The sequence below is a fragment of the Camelus bactrianus genome, chromosome 7, assembly GCF_048773025.1.
Source record: "Camelus bactrianus isolate YW-2024 breed Bactrian camel chromosome 7, ASM4877302v1, whole genome shotgun sequence".
NCBI lineage: Eukaryota > Metazoa > Chordata > Mammalia > Artiodactyla > Camelidae > Camelus > Camelus bactrianus.
Window position 1 is genome coordinate 84,428,935 of NC_133545.1, and position 19,823 is coordinate 84,448,757.

General features: G+C 43.4%; 1 protein-coding gene across 5 annotated transcripts in view; it reads right to left on the reverse strand.

The window, feature by feature from the left end:
* Positions 1-216: 216 nt before the first annotated feature.
* The window catches only part of LOC123617147 (epidermal growth factor receptor), a 121,883-nt gene continuing 102,276 nt past the window's right edge, over positions 217-19,823 (reverse strand). For 2 of the 5 annotated variants that reach the window (XR_012508315.1, XM_074367763.1), the window contains 2 exons: positions 12,173-12,307; positions 217-1,035 (listed from right to left, as the gene is read on the reverse strand). Coding sequence is in view for 3 of the 5 variants with exons in the window: in XM_074367763.1 (XP_074223864.1) it covers positions 1,029-1,035; positions 12,173-12,307 (142 nt within the window). In the remaining 2 variants the exon portion in view is untranslated. Of the gene's footprint in view, positions 1,036-9,207; positions 9,519-11,845; positions 12,308-19,823 lie in introns of those variants that run through there. The other 3 variants (XR_012508316.1, XM_074367762.1, XM_074367764.1) reach the window with 2 other exon arrangements.

Here is a 19,823-nt window from a genome sequence, read left to right on the forward strand (position 1 = left end):
TGCAAACTGCTAGTGAAGCCGAGAGACGTGATCAGACTCCGGGGTGAGGGTCCCAGTGACAGCGCTTCCCGGACAACGCTCTCTCCTGCCTCTTCCCTGCGTCGTGTGGGTCACTTAAGCTGTAGTTATACAAGGTTCCTGGCAAGTATTGTCAGCAGATTCTAGTGTCAGATGTCACTGTAAAAGCTAAAAAGATTTGATATTCCCTAACAGTTAGGTCATCACCTACTCTCATAAGAGGTTTCTTCCCACTCTGAGATTTTCTGTTTGGCTTTCTGAGTAGCCAATGATGGTCAGTCTCCCCCATCAAAAGGATCTGCCTTTTGTAATACAAGCTGCCTGACCCTAGAATCCTCGAGGCCACTTCAGGCTAAGGCCATAATAGAATCCAATTCAACTCCATGACTTTGCGCCACTGGGGTTCCTCCATGGCAGCTGCGTCTAAGTCATACAGTCATCTGACCACCTCTTGTGAGGGTCTGAGATGCTGGACCAAACACTGGGATAAGTACAGTGTGTTCCCAAGCTGGAAGAAGCTCGTGTTTTATTAAGACATACAGTAGTGGACACACACAGTTTTATGTAGGAAGAGCTCCTGGCACACAGAGAAGGACAGTCGGCCTGGAGGAATGAAAACAAACACAAAAACCCAACCTTCCTAGACATGAGTTGGGTCTTGATTTCAGACCTTTAGGGTTTCTCTGAGCTTGATCTTCAGTAGGTACTGGGTGCTCACCTGTACTGTCCCTGCACCCCGACATGGAGAAGCAGCTCTGTGCATGAGTTTGGTGTCAGGAGCAGAGACGTGAGCCAAGAGAAGACACCTGAGTAAGGGAAGGGGCTCCCCTCTCCGCTGCTGGCTCCTGGCTGGGTGCCTGGGCTTCAGGACGAATTGGCCTTGAATCTCTGGGGACCTCTTCTCCAAGAGGATGGCCTCCAGGAGGGCAGAAGGAGAGGCGGAGTCCTCCAGTCCCTGTGGCAGGAGCGCAGTAGCTGGAAGATGGCTGATTTTAATGCTGTGTGGATGTTCATGGCCTGTGTGGAGATAAAGTAAATACAGATTCAGGCTGCTGGCGATGGGTGTGGTCAGACCCACCCATCGTGTGGGCACCATGAGTGTGGGCACCACACTGATATGGCTGCCGTTCTTGTAGGGGTTCTGGGCAAAGAGGTCTGTGTCTCCTGAATGAGCATGAAGTGGGCTGACCTGAAGGACCCCCTGCAAAAGCAAGGTGCCGAAGCAAAAGAGTTTGAAAAGTAAAGAGAAAACTCTTCTCAGACACGGTGCTTTACTTGGAATGTGTAGCTGTGTCCGTGCATTGCACAGCGTTGACTTGCCCTGTGTTTCCCCCTGAGGGTGTTGACGGCCTCCTAGTTTCTGCCTTGACAGCCGCACTAGATCTGCACGTCTTAGGCAAGTTGCTGGCCTTACATCCCTGCTTTTAACTGCTTACCCCTACTTAGTCTCATAAGGGCCAAATTAATGCATTAATAATCATTGGTGCTTAATGTTCTTTACAAAATGGGACTGTGTGTGTTAGGGATTGCTGTGTTGTCTGTTGTCTCACGCATGTCAACTCAACAAACAGATTTTTCGTTTTGTCAGCTCAGTAGCCAGAGCTGCTCAACAGCAGCAGGGAGGTTTGTCTCTGAGTTTCCCTCCCACTGCTGCCTTCCCCTCAAGGGGCCCTGCCGGGGAAGGATTAGACATGAGGCTGCACGTTGTTGGAAACTCAAAAGCAAAGTGCAAGTCAGTGTTTACAGAATGGAGAACTTCCCAGAAAATCAGTGGGTACTGCCAAGTGATTTGTTCTGCTTGTTCGTGCTTCAATTTCTTAGGCTCCATAGAATTCTCAAGGCCCCTGTGCACTGATGTGGATTCCATTTTTAAAGAATAGAATGAATGTTCCTTGTCTTTGATTTCAGATTTATTATTGAATGTAACTTGGGGAGCTCTTGCCTTTGCTTTTCATGTGGTGCAGATGCAAGTTCAGTGCTCTGTTCAGAACAAAAGTCATAGTGACTTGCAACTGTTAATAGAAAGGAAGCTTCCGTTACATCAATAAAATACAACCAACAGACCAGGATTGAGAATTCAGAGTGTGTAAAAAATGCCCGCGGAGTGACTGCCGAGGTGTCACCAGGAGTGACAGGCTCTTAGGGGTTCTTAGAGCAGCCGTGCTGTGTGAAGCCGTCCTCAGGCTGCAAGTTGCCATCTACATGAGTCTATGTAATTAGTGCCTTTTATTTAAATATACCTCAGTATTCAGTTTTTTTCACTTTATTGCTGACCAACATTTACAAAGATATCAACATTAAAAAGAATCATGAATAGTGTAGGGGACTTTAGTCCTCAGCTATGTGCTTGATGACCCCATATATTCTAAGACTAGGAATGTACACTTCATAGGAAAAGCTTGGTTGTTTGGATTTTCCAGATCGTTTGAAAATGTTCTTGAGATCACTAGAAAAAGAGTAATAGCCCCATAGGATTTTTAAATGGATTAAAAAAAAAAAGAAAGAAAGATACTGCTTGTAAGATGGAGGCCCTAGGTTTTCTAGCAGGAGTCGCTGTTCTGTTACTGTATTGCGGGGTCTGCTGCAGACCCTGCCCTTCCCCTTGTTTTAATCCCTCTATTTTCATGGACCGCCCTGCACAGACTTCCTGATCCAAGGATAGGTATCATTATTTGAGCTCATTTGCTCTAGTAACTGTTTTAGGGGAAGTGTGATGTATTTATAAAAAGCTCAAGAGGAATGCTGGTAAAGTCAGCTGGAGAAACGGCCAAGTGCAGGTGGTTTGGGCCGTGAAGGCTTGAAGAGTCTGAGTGTGATTATGTCATTTTCTTTTCTGATGCTGAGAAAAGTTTTGGGCATGGAACAGGTGTTAACTAAATATTGGATTCAGAGGCATGGCTGGATCTTAGAAGATTCTCATAAAATAGAGAATACTTAGTGGTTGGGAAATGGAACAGAGAACTTGAAGACTGGAATATGGAAAATAATGTGTGAGGGAAAGATATTCCGATTTGTGTTGTTTTCTTGCCTATGTAATGAAGGAAGGAAATGAGTAAGTTAATAAACTTTTCCAAGATAGCTCTGTTTGTCAAGGAAAAAAGTAGTGAAGAAAAATTCACTTTCTCTCTCCAACTAGACTATAAGCTGGAGAATGAAGAGATGTTAATATCCATGCTGGCAGAGCAAGTGCCTGGGGTTATCGAATAAATGTAGAATGAGTATCGCATGAGAGTTTCATTGTTGAGGGTATTTAAGCTTCAGACTGACTGACTGTCACTTTGAGAGTTTAGGGTTACAGTTTCTTCTGCAATCAGCCCACCTTAGGTTTCCCTGACACTTACCAGTGAGTGGGTATGAGGCCTTTTTCTTGCCAGCAGTCACCCACAGCTGGTAGTCTTTCTCAGAGCCCTTGGAGACAGAAAAGAACTATGTGTCACTGCAGATCTTTCCCAGTAGGTACTTGAGCACTTTCCTTCAGCACTTACATATTTCCAAAAAGAAAGAATTTGGGCCCGTAGAAATGGTATTTCATCCGGGGGGTGGAACAGTTTTTGAGTTAGCAGTCCTGATACCAGTAATAACTCCTGGTCCTTCTTGCAGCCTCCAACAGGCCAAGTGAGCTTTTTGTCCCTTTTGATAAAGGCTGAGGATCTAGGGAACCACAGTGTGAACAGCCCCGTCCTTTGTGGGTGGTCCATGACATAAAAAAGTCATGGCAGTGCCCCTTCGCTGTGGAGGGAAAGTCTAATCTCGAGAGTCTTCCTTTTTACTGTCTCCAGACTCCTTAGAGAATGTTGGCCTTTCCTGTAAATGCCCCCAGACAAGCATGTTGTCCAGAGCCACGTACTCTGCCAAGACTGTTCTTGTGCAAGAAAAACTTGAAGGCAGCATCGGCTCAGCAGCTGTGAGCGAAAGGAGGGAAGTGCCCAAGAGGCCTTGAGATGGGAGAGAAAAGTCAGCCCAGGGGCTTTAGTGCCATCCAGCCCCGCTCCAGGGGGACGGGGGACAAGGACTCTGACCTAGAGCACAAGTGAGACGCAGAAAACTCTCTCCCAGCAGAATGACTGCCTAGAAATTCTAGAAATGCCATTTGAAACAAGTCTAAATCATAAGGGCTGCTGCATTATTGTTAAGAGTCCTCCAGGGGAACATAGAGCAACACATGTGTGAAAGGGTGTTGGTCGCAGGTCCTGTGCTTGTCATGTCACAGTAACAGGATGTTTTCCCATTTACAGAGAACGGTATGTAAGCAGATGTGTTTACTTCAGTTCTGTCCATCTGAATGTCAGCCCCCCTGCCGTTTTTCCCTTGCACAACTTCATCCTCTAGTACAGCCATGTCTTTCACCAGAAAAATTTTACAAGTGACAGCAGACCTAGCAAAACATGAAGGAGCAGACACTGGAAGGCAAGACAAGGTGAAAGCAGTGTGTACACACACGTCCTCAGATCCACGGTCTTATTCACAACTTGTCTCCTTTACCAGCTGACAAGAGGCATTAACCGTCTCCTCCTCAGGACCTGCCTCAAGGGGATGTCGCTTCTAGCCAGTGATCTTCATGTCAAACTTTACAGGAAAGCACCTCATTTAGGATTTATCATAGCAAGATTGAGTCCTCAGGTGAGAATCAGGATAAATGCGGATTGGAGTGGAGGTATAGGGACGAAGATACAGAAAGAACAGTCCAGTGGAGTAGGAACTATCTGGACTCATACAAGTATTTTCCCATCTGGTATGTAATGTTATACAGTAAAGAGGACGGTACTAGTTCTCTAAAGTTACCGCCCGCATTCGTTATGCTATCACTTTAAACTCGCATAGAATTTTAACGGGGCTACAAGACTAACACTACTGTACAGGCTGATAATCTAGCTCTGCTGCTTTCAATTTCTAAATTCAGGGGGACAGAATATGACTTGCCTGTTTGTAATAGTCCGCTGTCTCATGATGGGAGGTACACCATACACACAGACACACACAGACACACACACACACACACACACACACACACACACCCCTCTCAAAAATAAACTTGGATTCTAACTAAAAAGAACTTGCAGGTAACTTACAGTGATTCCTAGCTTTGAGAGTGACAGGTTGATGACATCATTCACTGTGTGTGTATTCAATATTCTTATTGTTATAGACTGTTAAAAAAATGAGAAACATTGCTCTAAATTAAAAAAAATTAAAACAGGTGAGTAAATAGTTACTGTAAAATTAGGATCCATATTCTACAGGCAAAGCTTGCATTCAGGCAGTGACACAGTGCAGCACATGTAGAGCCCAGCCCCCTAATTAAAACTGACATTCATTTGTTTCTATAACATGAAGTTAGTAAACAGCATTTCAGTAAAATAGATGTTTCTTTGAAAGGATTTGTGGTGCACAAAATATGGCAGCTTAAGCTAGAAAGAAAGGCTGAGAATTCCAAGAGGGCACACGGGCTGGTCCGCAGCACATCACAGCTGGTTCAGTTAATGATACAGTGGGGACATGAATGGTCAGTGTTAAATTTGTAAGTCATAGCTGTCTGGCTGTTGCTTGAGAGAATATCCTTAAGTGTTTAAGGGTAACAGGCCATGGTGTGTATACGATCCTCAGAAATACTTAGACACATACACGTACAGAGGGTAATAGAGGGGACAGCAAGAAATCAGGCAAAACATTACTAAATAGGTGAGTCTAGGTAAAGGGTATTTGGGGTGGTCTTTGTATTATTTTTATTTTTGTGACTTTTCTGCAAGTTTTCAGTTATTCCAGATATTACATCACAGAAAAAATAAAAACTGGAAACAACCCAAACTACAATTATGTAAGTGGTGGTACAGTTAGAAGACCATGTTTAATACCAATAGGAAATACCTGTTTGTGAAAATCACTGTATTACAAGCCAGTGTAATTGCTGTTAGAAGGACCCGGAGACATAGTATGGACACTTTAAAGACACTGTTCTTTCCATGCTTAAGCGCTGTCTCTCTGGTGGGTTCTTCTTGCTTCATATTGCCTAGGACTCACTTTTTATATATGCAAGGACACATTTTCCCAGAAAAATCCATGTTCCCATGTAGTACTTTCTAAATACTCTCTCTCTCCCTCCCCTTTCTTACTTTCTCCCTTCCATTCCCCTGTCCTCTCTTTCTCTGTCTCTCTATCCCTTTGATTTTACTAAGTCAGGGACCTGGAATTTAAGTTAATGGTCCTGAAAACACTTACACAGGCACAGTTGTTGATGTCCTCGGTAAAGATTTTGAGGGGAATGCTTTTTGGCTGCTCCTTCTCCTTGGCCAGATCGATGTACCTAAAGCGGAGTCAGTGAATTAACTCTTAGCTTGTTTCAAGTCAATGTATGTTGCTAATCCTTAAAGTATACTTGGTTATTTTGAAAAGTGTATGGAAAGATTCAGCAGAATCAAATCAGGGGCTGGGAGAAAAGATGCAGAAATATTTCAGGAAAATCAGATATGACCCAGAGAAGAACCGGTTGCCCTGTCATTGTAAGATTTGGGCAGCAGATACAGTCCTCAGAGCTTTTCCTGTCTAGATCGGAGGGACCCTGGCACATTCCTGGTTTCAAGGGGAGGAAGGCACAGTTGCTTTGAGAATCAGGACAGTATGTAGGCTTCATTTCTGGGAATTCAGTATATATGTTGAGAATCGTGTTAGCGCCAAGCATTAGGACGGAGAGACGGGAAAGAGGAGAGTGATGACCAGAACGAGCAAAGAAGCAGAACGTGCATGTGAGGGAGAGCGCATCAGTTACAGGAGCTGCAGGGGCAGAGCTCCCAGTGTCTGAGGACAGTGTAACAGTTCCCACCAAGGAGAGGAAGGAGAGTGTCGGGGGCCCTGCCTGGAAGGGATTTGCACTCTTCTCATGGATAAAAGATGTACAATATGTGTACTGACAAAGTACCTCTCAAGGAAGGCGCGCCATCTGTCCCTTCTTTCTGAAGAACTGCAATGTTAAACATTGGGAGAAGGAAATTAAACTACATAAAACACTTGTACTAACATGTTAAACACTGTTCCAGATAAATATATCAGCGTCCTGTGGTTACTGATGGGGCTGCATGTGTAAGTGTTACCCTCCTCATAACTGGGCTTGTGATAGGCCCTGCTCTTTTATAAGCAAGGTTACAGTGATGGGAAGTAGGTCTTAAAGTGGAAGAGCAGTTGGTTTGGAATCTGAACACCGAAGTTCAGCTCTGTATGATGCAAGCTGTGTCATCGTGGGCGAGTCACTTAACCACTCTGAGCTCCAAGTTCCGACACTGAAAAAGGGTTAATCATGCCCCTGGGTGTTCCTTCAGCTGGACGTGCTATTTACAGATAAAGAGCTGTACTATTTGAGTTAAATCATACTGAAGAATTGGCTTTTGAATGAAACTCTGTTGTCCCCAAAACAAGAGGATCTTTTTAGGAAAAAACCCTACCATATTGTATTCCTTGATGCATATAGCATCTAGCCAGTTGTAATTCATTAAATTAGTACTTCATGACTATAACCCTCTGATCAAGATCAATGTGCCTATTGCTAAATTATTAAAGATTCATGTTGTCTCTTCTACAGTCTCTGCAGCATTTAATCTCCAAAGCTGAAATGCTTTAACATCCATTGCCAGATGGATTTACCACCTACTAAGCTTTTATTTATTGTCATAAATTACATGTAGCATCAGATTGCCCATTCATGACCTTCAGTACATTAACAGTGTTGTGCAGCCATCACTATGATCTCATTCTGGAATGTTTTCATCACCCAAAAGCAAAAAAAAAAAAATCTTGTGTCCATTAAGCACTGACTTATGACTCCACCCCCATCCTCAGCCTCCACCCCACCTTTTGTTTATCCATTCCTCAGTAAACACTTAGGTCGTTTCTACTTTTTTTTTTTTTTTTTTTTTTGGCTACTATGGATAACGCTGCTCTGAACATTTCTGTATAAATTTTTGTGTGGATGTGTGTTTTTATTTCTCATGGCTGTTGTAAAGGGGCTGCCACATGTTTTCTCCCTACCAGTAGCACTGCTCCTGCATTCCCTATCACCATGTCAGGACCCGATTCATCAGGAAAGTAGAATGCCCACTGATCTCCCCACCCTGCGTATATCCATGGACACAGCTTGTAATTACTCAGGCCAGTCTGCAGAAGAGTAAAACAGCAAATAGCCAGCACTAGGTGCCAGGCAGATTTACTGCCTTATATGTGTTTATGCAGCCTTTGAACCAGTATAACGTGTGAACTTGACTTCTACATTTTCCCCGTCACTAGAAAAAATGTTTCTTGGACACTTCCTTATCAAAACCTTTGCATATTCCCAAGTGAAACTGGTTCCTTTCACCTGCAACGTGGAAAAGATATTAAACAATAGCAACCATTAATCTTTAGAGAAGTAATTCATTGAAAGAAAATATGTAGAGAATGATACAAATACATGATTCTTCCCAAACAGCTTTGGGAATTTTCTTTAAGTCAACAGCTGCAGTCTTGAATTTCATAAATTAACAGCATGGTAACATTTTAGTTGTCTTATGTTTACGATGATAGGTGAGGTTTTGGTAGCATGGGGTGAGGAGGACAAGACAGAAGAGTTGAGTGCGTGTGATGCACACTCTGTGTGCATAAGGAGAATGAGATTTGGGCTGTGGTTGTTCCAGGTGGCAGATGTGAAAGTTCCATCACCCCCCTGTGAACCGAGAAGTGCTGACTCACGATGGCCACCTTCCCCATCCTCAGTCCAACCAAGAATGTGTCTTGGTAAACTGACCTGCCCTCCATGGAATCACACCTTTGTTTTAAGATTGTCACCTGTCTGTAGACACCAAAGAAGACAGTCTGTGCACAGCAATTAGGACAATCTAATACTTGATGATTCATTTCATTTCTATAATTAAATCCTGTCTTTAAAGGAATTAGCTTGGGAGTGTAAAGGCAATTTTTCAAATATAATTCGACTACTTGATAGTACTTGCTCAAGAATGATATTCTGGGGATTTAGAAACAGAGGTGCTCCCTGGGCATCAGGGGCAGGCTGTGAGAGAGGGCCGTGGAGACCTGACCTCGTCATCCTCCTTCCACTTACAGGAACACCACAGACACGTGAGCTTCCGCTCCCCAAGGGGCTCCTATAGCCCACTTGAAAAACCACGGATCAAAACTAAAGGAAAGTCCTCCAGTAGTTCCCCCTATTTACCATCAATTGCACATAAAAACCTTTCTGAGGGGTGCGGTACGTGGCATACAAGTGTCATCATGGGAGTTCAGAGCATGAGTCACTGACTTAATATATAATCTAATTAAACTGTTTTCCTTTTTAACTCATGTAATAGACAGGACCAAGCTATAGGTCTTACTTAAAGGTGGCCACAAAGTTCATTGTGGGCCAACCCAAGACAAAAGACTTGGGTGCATTGATGGCTTCCCCTGCTTTGTTTGTGCAGTCTCCAGTCCACATGTTGTTCAGTGGGATTTCGTATTTGATCTTAAAGTTCCGTTTGTACCTGCGAAGGTAACCAGGCAAGACTTCTGTTAGTTTGTTTCTTAAATGTAATGGAGCCACTATGTTCATGCTGAAATGCTTGTCTCGCTGCTCTAGGCAAAGCATGGCTCCTTTATCTCTTTGACCCTCTGTGCACAGCACAGGGAGTGGTTAGATAGGCCTTTGCCAAGTGTGTGTTGAACAGAGGCTGGCCAGGAAGGCCCTGAAAATACTTCGATGGTAGCAAATAGGCATTTTTCTGAATGATGAGAATTGAGAATGGACCATGGTTTATATTGTAGAGATCAGAGAACCGTTAAATCATTTATTCTTATATTTGTTATTATATATGTAATTTTTATAATTGTTATAATTAACTTATTATTCATTCATGTCTTTCTTCAAAAAGTGTTGGAGGGACTGAACTGTTTCTGCCTATTCCCTTTTGACTTCTGACATCACATGACCGTAGCTGTTGGCTAATTCACACATGCAATGCTCAGGTAGGCCTAGGGTGTGATCACAGCTCCACGCCACATGAGGGATGCCCAGAGAACTTGGGCCTGGTGCTCTGGGAAGCCCTGCTATTCAGAACCACATGTAGAAATACTCAGGGCTAAATGAGCTCAGAGACCCCTCACGTGCAGGAATTTCTGTGACTCCACCGATTTATGGAACAGTTAAGCTACAGCTCTTCAGTGGGGTTTGTGGAATGAAAATAATTTCTCAGGAAGCCCACCTGAAAGGTCTAGACACAAAGCTCGGGGCACCATGAGTGTAAATATGATGGAAACTCACCTTCTGATACAAGATGTTCTTTTGCTACATTCTGTTTAATCAGTTTTACTCTATGTCTGCGTGTTTGAAGATTTTTATGAAACACAACTGTCAGATAAAATTATGTTTCTAGACAGTAACTGTAAAGTCATTATCAAGATAAAAATATGTGGCGGTGGGAATGATAGATACATATCTGCTAGATTTTACACATTCTTCTTCTAATGTAGGCGTCTATGTGTATAGACTCTCAAGGTACCATGTGGGAACTTTCAGATATACTGACCTGGAAAAACTTACTTCAGTAATTCTCTCCTTAGTTCAATAAGGTACCAAGATTATGCGCTCTCTTGAACCTAAACCGAGAAGTTATCCAAAAACCCAGAGCATGGCTTCACAAATGACTCTCCTGTAACACTGAGCACTTACCATATGCCAAGCACTGTTCTAAATATTTTATAAACGTTATTTCATTTAATTGCCAAACAACCACACCATATAGTCATTATTTGCCCCATTTTATAGGTGAGGGAACTCACAGAGAGGCTAAGTAAATTGCCAAAAGCAACAAAAAAGGGGTTGGAACCCAGACAGCCTAACTCAGGAGCCTATTCTGACAACCACTTGGCATCCATGGGTGTTGCCCTGTAGTTCCCTGAAGTACCCACCTCCACCTCTTTCCTCTTTTCCCAGAGCCACTAGGTTTTCTGATGGGACTGTTCTTTGATTTGGGGAGTGAGATGATAAATCTCGTGACATTGTATCAAAAAAGCCAGATGTTAGCATGGAAATATTTTAAATGTATCACAAGGAAGCTTTCTGGTCTAGGGTATTCTCCTAGGGCCTGACTGTTTCTTCACATCCAGTCACCTGCTCTGAGATTTTCTCAGTAGAAATTAGAGGATGAATCTCATGTTAAGTGGCTCAGGAAGAGAAGGGTGAAGAGGACTCAAGTTTCCATTTCTATCTTGTGTCCCCTGTTACGATGTATTAACAAGACAGGTGCCCCTCCCTTCTCCTGCCCCTTAACCTTTATACCAGAGGGTGAGCCCCGTGAGCTGTGGGGTTTATAAGGTCCTAGGAAGCTTCCCCCTTTCTAAGGTAGAGGTGTTTCCTGAGATGCTTGGAAGCTGGGGTTGGGAAGTATTCTATAAGTATCTGTCCTTTCACTGCTAAGTTTTCAGTAACCTTCATCTTTAGAGTTAAATAAAATGTGTCTTTCATTGTCTCTGTGTTCTTTACTAACTAAATTTGAGGATAGTGATGTGTAAAGATGGGGTCCGCTCTGTGCAATCCCCATTTGCAAATTCTTCATGGGCCTCTACTAGTATTAATATCTTAACGTTTATCATGGAGATCCTGTTTTAAAAACTAAACTACTCGTTTGGTAGAAAATAACTTACTGAGCATTCTAGTGAATATCAGAAGTGATACTGAAGGCTGTATCTGGCCGCAAGTCTTGAGAACAGAAGTGTCTAATGTATGTAGTCGGAAAATGATGACAAAAACCTCAAAAGAATTTTCACTGAATTTTAGCATCTCACACAACTGGAGAAACATTTGTGAAGAAAGAAACGTTGAAGCCCCCTTTATTATTACACACAAACTGAAATTTCCTTCTTACGACCAAATACAAACGTAGCAGTTAGTCAGCTGTTCCATTTGTGCTGGCTTCTGAAGTAGAAATCCCAAGATGACTTAGTTTCCAGCTGAACTGCAGGTGAGCTGAGGAGGAATGGAAGCTTAGTTCCCCTCACCCACCCTTCTTATGGCTAATTGGAAAAACTAGGTGGTAAACTCAGATTATTAAGTTGAACAGCATAAATATAACTTTATGATTATCGGGAGAGCATAGTATGTGCGTGCTTGGTGTTCGAGATCAATAGTTTATCCCCGTACAGGAACAGTTGCCTCTTCTCCTTCCTCCAGCCTGTTTGGAGCTTGGCCGGGCCGAACATGATCACAATACATTGGGTGCCTTCAAACGGTGACGCATTGTCCCTGTGGGCGTCCACCGCAGTAGAAGGGCTTTCCCTGCAAAACATCAAACACCACAGAACAGCAAGTCATTGGTCCCATATCTGATGGAGTTTATATTAAATGTCAAGGTGGACACTAAAAATTAGCCTCAATCTCCCGAACAGGGTTTCACAGCTCCAAATCAGGAGTTAGTAAGTTACAGAAAGCGACTGAAAGGAATGAGGTCTCTTAGGGGGTTGATGTGGATGGAAAACAGTTTCAGGAACAAAGTGCCAAGCCATGGCACTCTTAGAGGTGGGGAAGAGGAGAAAAGAGCGAAGTTGATTCGTAAACTGGAAGAGGAACAGAGACTTAAGTGAAGAGTGTATTACAAGAAGTTAAAAAACTAGTCAAAACCTAGGAAAACCCAAATAGGATAATTTTTGGCCTAACATAGATAAAGTTATTTGAAGATTACAGAGAAGTAATTACAGTTTGGTTTCCTTTTAACACAAAAGTTTAAATAACTGAGGATTCTGGTAAATTGTAATGTAAATCAATGTTTAGATTTTTGGGAAACATTCTCAAAGTTCAACAAATGATACTGGAGTCATTAAAATGTTTCTAAACATGAGGAATTGCTTCGCTGTTATTTGGCTAAGCTACAGCTAAGCTCTAACAGAGCTTCCGGTCGTAATAGGTGAAACACCTGAATTGAACTGAGCTTAAAAACTGATACGTAGACCAGAGATTATCATAAGTCTACAGAAAAGTCTTTCCCATGAAGTCAAGAAAGTGAGCCCCACCCCCAACCAAGAACGTCAAACCTGCTGCCTTGTGCTCAGCAGCGCTGAATCTTACGGACACAGGTAGCTTTTCATGAAACCAGTGCTGAAGGTGAAAAGGAGTTCATATATTTTAGAGGCAACAAAGCACCTCCTAGGACCACCAGTCTGCTCTGAAAATCAAAAATAGTGTCTGTACGTGTATGTATGACTGCACTATTATGCTGTACCCCAGAAACGAACACAGCTCTGTCAACTGACTCCACTTCAATTAAAAAGTTGCACAGGATATAATGTAATTAAGAAATGGAATGGTAACACTGAAAAAATAGTGTATTAAAAGATTACCTTATACGGTGAAACCTTGAATGATCACCTACAAGCTCATTGCTTGCGGTGAACATCCTGTCTTCTTTAATTCTTCTCTGTGAAAACCGAGTGTGTCTCCAGCACTTGGCAGAGGGCTGTGAACTCCTCCAGGAAGCCTGAGCTTCTGCTGCAGGCAGGGTTCTGGCCATTGTGATGTCAGGGTTCTGAGGCTCATGCCATCACTGACCAACTGACATACTTGTTTCCCTGATTTTGCCTCCATCTTTTGACTTTTAAAAATCAATGTATTCATTTTGAGATAATTGTAGAATGCAGTGCAGCTATAAGAGATAATAAAGAGTGTCTATAACCTTTTACCCAGTTGCCCCCAGTGGTAACATCTCTCTAGGTTTTACTGCAATATCACAACTAGGATGTTAACATGGATACAGTCAAGATACAGAACATCCCCTTGAGGATCCTTCATGTTTCTCTTTCTCAGCCGCACAGAGTTCCCTCCCACTTTACCATCTCTCAATCCCTGGAAACCTGTGATATGTTCCCCATTTCTTTACTTTTGCCATTTCTGGAATGTTGTGTCAGTGGGATCACACATTACATAACCATTTGGGGTTTGCTCTTTTGCACTCAGCATGAGTAGAGATTCATCAGAGTTGTGGTGGGTATTATAGCTGGTTCCTTTGTAACCCTTAGCAGTTTTCCATGATGGTGATGTATCACAGTTTGCTGAACCAACTGTGGAGGGCCGTCTGGGTCAGTCTTCAGTTTGGGGCTCTTAGAAATCAAGCGGCAACAGACGTGTGTGTGCAGGTGTTTGTGTTAACACAAGTGTTCACTTCCCTGGGCAAATGCTGGGTGGTGGTGTAGCTGTTGTTGCTGTGTGTCTTGTTTTTAAAGAGACTGTTAGAAGTTGCTTTCCCAAGTGGCGGCACCATTTCTCATCCTCACGAGCACTCTATGCCTGATTCACTTTCCCCACCTGCACACACACATTTAGGGGTGTCATTATTTATTTTAGGCATCTGATAGCTGTGTAGTGCCGTCTCGTTGTGGATTCAATTTGCATTTCCCTCATGGTTAATGATGCTCAGTATCCTTTTGTGCTTATTTGCCATCTGTGTGTCTTCTTTAGTGTTGTGGGACCTGTAGTAACCTGCTACCAACATTGTATGTAGAGACAGCATCCTCTCTCCCCTAGAAAACTGATCAGTGTGCAGATAAGGAGGCTGCTGCCCAGGTAGTTTAGATGCTGTCAAACCAGGTCGCTGTGATGGAACCAGAGGCTTCAAATCCAGCTGACTCCGGAGGTCCCCTAACATCTTCTGACAGGAGCAGGCACTTTGACAACTGCAGAGGACCGAAACCCAATCACAGTAGCAAAAAAGTGTGCAGTTTCTTTTGTAGGCTCCTGTAATAGTGATCTGAATACATATCTTTCATTCTTCAGTGACTGCTAAGGACCTTGAGGAAAGAGTCTCTATCTGATTTATCATTTAATTCTCACAGGGACGCATTGGAGGAATTCAAAACATTTTATTGAATAAATGAATGAAATAGATTTCTGCCATAGGTGAAGAAAAAATGGGGTACTCTGAAACAGTCTTTCTTTAATAATTTCATTCACTCAGCAGAGAGGGTTTGAGCGTGTATTTAAAGAAAGGCACCTGGTGAGGTCTGGACAGCAGGGAGCAAAGGGATTGAGACTCAACTCTCTCAGAAAACATAGATTTGCACGGTGGAGGCAGAAATTAAACAGATTCCCACCAGTAGATGTGTTAACACTAGACTGTTAGGTATAAAGAAAAATTAAAGAGTGAGATGAGTAATTAAAAGAGGGACACCTGTGTTTGATTGTGTGGCGCACAAGCAAGGAAGGCTTCTTTGAAGAGCCATTTGAAATGAATTTTAAAAGGTAATTTTGAATTATTTGGAGAGGATGCGAAAGGCAGGAGAGAGAGGAAAAGAAAGAAGAAGAAAAAGGAGAGACAGTCGTGTGTTGGGAGGGAAGGTTTCATATTTTCGTGCCGAAGGGATAGAATTTGAGCCTACGAAATTTCAGAGACATGAAAGTTTCCTAGAAAGTGAAATAGGTCTGAAAAGGTAGGTGGAGGCCAGAAGCACAGGTCTTTTTAGTCCTTTGGACCTTGTTCAGGCCACTCATTTTAAAACCAATCTAGTCTAAGTGGCATCTAGATAGTGGCCTGCAGACCCTTCTCCCCACTTGTAAAGGCAAGTGCTGGTCTGCACCTGCTTGCCTGTCTTTACAGCCGTGGGGGCTCACGGGGCAGCAGTTTCTGGGCCCTCATCAAGCATCTGCCAGAATGTGTCTGAGGCAAGAAATGTAGGCAGACATGTCTCCGCACCTTCCCCAATTCCCAGATCGTCTCCGCTCTCTGCCTCTCCCTTTTGGAGAAGGAGGTTAGAGCCAGGAGAACATCTCTCCTTCTGGAATCCAGTCACTGGTCATCGAGACTGATGTATGAGAATTGCTTTCGGGAGAGGCAGTCCTCCCCCAGAGGTTCTGAGTCACCAGATCTAGAAAACCAGTATTTATAAAAAGCCTTGGCAAGATTCTTACATATAACCAGCACTGTGATTGTGTTTTAGGTGTCCAGTGAGAAAGAAGTGGGGTTCTTATGCCATCTTCCCCTTTGGTGTGAAGCAAAGGGGAGAAAACCTTTCCCAGAAAGATTAAAGGAGCTTTCCTTAGTCATGTAATAGTTAATTTAAGTGTAACAGCTTACTTTGTTCCAAAACACCATTGTTCTTTTCCATTTATGAAAGTGCTGTGAATGGAATAACAGTGACAGGGTCTGTTTTTACGTATTTCATTGAACATTGCACTTTTGCCCTAAATACCCAGTAGGAGACGTGATCCTGTGCCACTGGTACCAACATTTAAGTACATTGCAACGTCAGTTTTCTTAGTTCTATTTTTTCCCTTAAATTTTTAAATCTTTGATTAAATATCTGTCTTGGAAAACAGAGTGTGTAGTGTCAGGTGTATACGTTCCAGAACCCAGTTACCTAGTTCTGAATCCCTCTTCATTATTTACTACCCACCTGAGAAGACAGTGAAAGCCAGGACAACTTGTAGAGCTTCAATATCTTTATTTGTAAAATAGAGATCATGATAAAAGTGCCTTCCTCACAGGGTTGTTACGAGAATTAAATGAGCTAATACTTCAGAAAACTTACTGTGGTACCTAACACAGCAATCCTTCAGTTAATGTTAGTTATGCTTTTAGGAGACAGTGAGACTTTATATTCAAAACTAACCAGCGACGTCATGGATGGTCTTCCCTGACCGGAGAGAGGGAGACAGAACAGGGAGTGGTGTTGACTGAGTAACTACAAGGTGCCAAGCTCTTTGCCAGGCAGTTTAAGGATCTCATCTCATTTTTTTTTTTTTTTTTGCAGCAGATTTGTGAGTTAAGAATCATTATTTAGAGTTTTACAAATGGAGATGCTGAGGCCCAGTAAAGTTAAGTAACTGAGAGCCACATACCTAACAATTCCTAGAGTCACGTTTGCCTAATTTCAAAGTGCTACAGTGTTTCACTAAGCAATGTTTCCCCTCTGAAGGAGAGAAGAAAAATGTACAGCCACACATGTTTAGGTCGGCTCAGAGGGTGTTTGATTGGCATGTATCTGTGTGTTCTCATTGACTGTCAGCGTCTGCCTTTGGTGCCCAGACCCATTCTCTTCAAAATGGCTGGTTTTGGAACCCCGAGCCACTGCTGCGTGCGTGGACCACCTCTCAGACAGGAAGTTTTATCAGCTCCCAAACTGGATAGTAGACACTTACTTTGGTTTTCTAAAATTATTAAAAAAAATTTTTTTATCCACTGGATATGTTTACTCAATTTAGTCTTTAGTACCACTATGGCCATTATACCTAGTGTATTTGATGTGTATACGTGCTGGAGGGGCCACATCTCATTTAGGACACATTGAGTCACTCAGGTTTCCATGTTGCATTGATCAGGTCTCCGCATTTCTTCCCAAGTGGCCCATCACTTAGGGCACAGCCATTGATAAAATCCTGCAGCGCTGGTCTCCCGTGTTGCTAGTTGCCTGATGTCTTACCCTCTGCCCTTCCCTCAGGCTGTGTGCCTAATCCCATTTCAGTCACTTGACCAGTTCAGCCATCACCACCAGCAGGTCTTCTCTCAAGGCAGTTGGTTAGCTGAATGAATTGGTTTTTTGACTGAGCTGGTCAGTCTTCAGTCGGAGTAGAAAATTCAGTTGCCCACTGTAAACCTATTATATTAGCCAGGTAATACAAGCTGTAGTAGCCAGTAAATCCTCAATCACGGTGGTTTAAATACATCTGAAGGTTATTTTTTGCTAAGGCAAAGCTCATTTGGTAGCCAGTGTGGGAGTGGAGGGTTTTCAGCCCCACTCATGGACCGAGGCTGATGGAATTAGCAGGTGGCGCACAGAATTACTGTGGGCCCACCATCTCATTGGCAAAGGGGAAAAGTGAATGTGAAAGATTCATGGGAGGTTTTTATGGGCCAGGGCTAGAAGTGGCTTAATCATCCTCCCCACATTTCACTGGCTAGAACTTGGGTACATGGCCATACCTAACTGCATGGGAGCCTGGGAAATGTAGTCTCTGTGTTTGCCTTGGAGGAAAGGAAAACTTAAGGAGCCAGTGTCTGAGACCGCTTTCACTTTAAGGAGCGAGACCTTGGGCTTCAGACAGGCTGGAGGAGCAGTCAGGATGTGAACGTGCTCTCGTGATGAGTCCCCTCCTGAGGCCTAGTTGCTCACATCTCTGCACAGATACCAGGCTGTGAATTGTGGCTAAACCTTTCCACTGTGGCCTCAGCCTAATTTTCATTCTGGGTCACTGTCCCTGTGAGTAATTTCTCTCCTGATTCTGGCACTCTGGACCTTCTACTACTTGCTAACTGATTTTTACCTCCACAAAGATGGACAAGAGAGGGATGCCCAGGCCTTCTCAGTGAGCCCTTGCTCCACTACCCTTTGCTGCCCTCTGCTGACCAGACCTGGAAATGATGAGTTGTATCTGAAACAGCTCCCTCTGAGAAGGACTTGAATAGCTGGACAGCTACTCCACAACAAAGAATAAAAAAGCCACATTAACATAGGTGGGAGAGGAAAAGACACAGTCGCACCAAAAACCCTACCCCTGGCATGGAGACTCACAACTGGGAGGGATCTCACGGTTACAGAAATTCTACTGGGAGGGTGAGATGATTCTCCACACAGGCACCCAGCCCTTCACACCTGCACTGCAGAGGCAAACCCTCGAAACATCTGGCTTTGAAAACCAATAGGGGTTGTATCCTGAGGAACCACAGGGCTGTGGGGTATGGAGATTCTGCTTCTAAAGGGCCCATGGGCAGATTCACTCACCCAGGACCCAGGACAAGAGCAGCAATTTAAAAAGAGCATAAACCATATGTAAAGATTTATCTGCCATTCTTAAAACATGTACTAGAGGGACAGAAGCTTGTTGGGATTTTCCCCATGGATGGAGGTGCCAGCTGGTGCCATTTTTGTACTCTCTCGTTAACTTGCTAGCACTCACAGCCCATGCTGCTGCCACAGCCCACCAGAGGCCGTGGGCACACATCCCACCCCACCTGCACCGTTGCTGCAACCCTGCCAGAGGCAAAGGTTCAGCCCCCCATCCCGCATGCTGCTGCCACATCCTTGATGGAGGTGGTAGGCAGGGGTCCCACTCCTCCTTCCATCTTCCTGTTGCTTCACTGGAGGTGGCAAGTGAGTATCCTCCTTCCCCCACAAACCCCAAAGCCAGTGGGCAAATGCAGCCTGCACGGGGGATGTCCTTTGAGTGCCAGGCTCTGATGGATGGCGGGATTGCAGTTCTGATCCATGGGTCTGAAACAGAGAGTCACTTCAAGAAACAACCAGGAAGTAGGGCAAAGTTAAAAAATAAGGCTCAGTGCTTACATGGAGTCACCCCTTCAAGACTGGGAGAGGTAGCTATTTTACCTAACATCGAAACAGACACAAAGAGCCAAGAAAAAGAAAAAAAAAATAGAAGAAAATATTCCATATGAAAGAACAAGATAAATCCCAAGGTTGGGGGGAAACCTTAATGAAATGAGGAGTTAAGTGATTTACCTGATAAAGAATTCCAAATAATGGTCATAAAAATGCTCGCTGAACTTAGCTGGAGTTTGGATGTACTCAGAAATTCAACAAAGAAAATATAAGTACCAAACAGAAGTCACAGAACCAAAGAATACAGTAACTGAACTGAAAAATACACCAGAGGGGTTCAACAGTGGGCTTAGATAAAGTAGAAGAAAAAAAGTCACTGATCTGAAAGAGCAGTGGAACTTACCCAATCAGAGCAGCAAAAAGAAAAAAAAAATTAAAAAAATAAAGATAGATTAAGGGACCTGTGGGCCAACATCATGCTAAATAATATTCATATGGGGTTACAGAAGGAGAAGAGACAGGGAGAGGAGCAG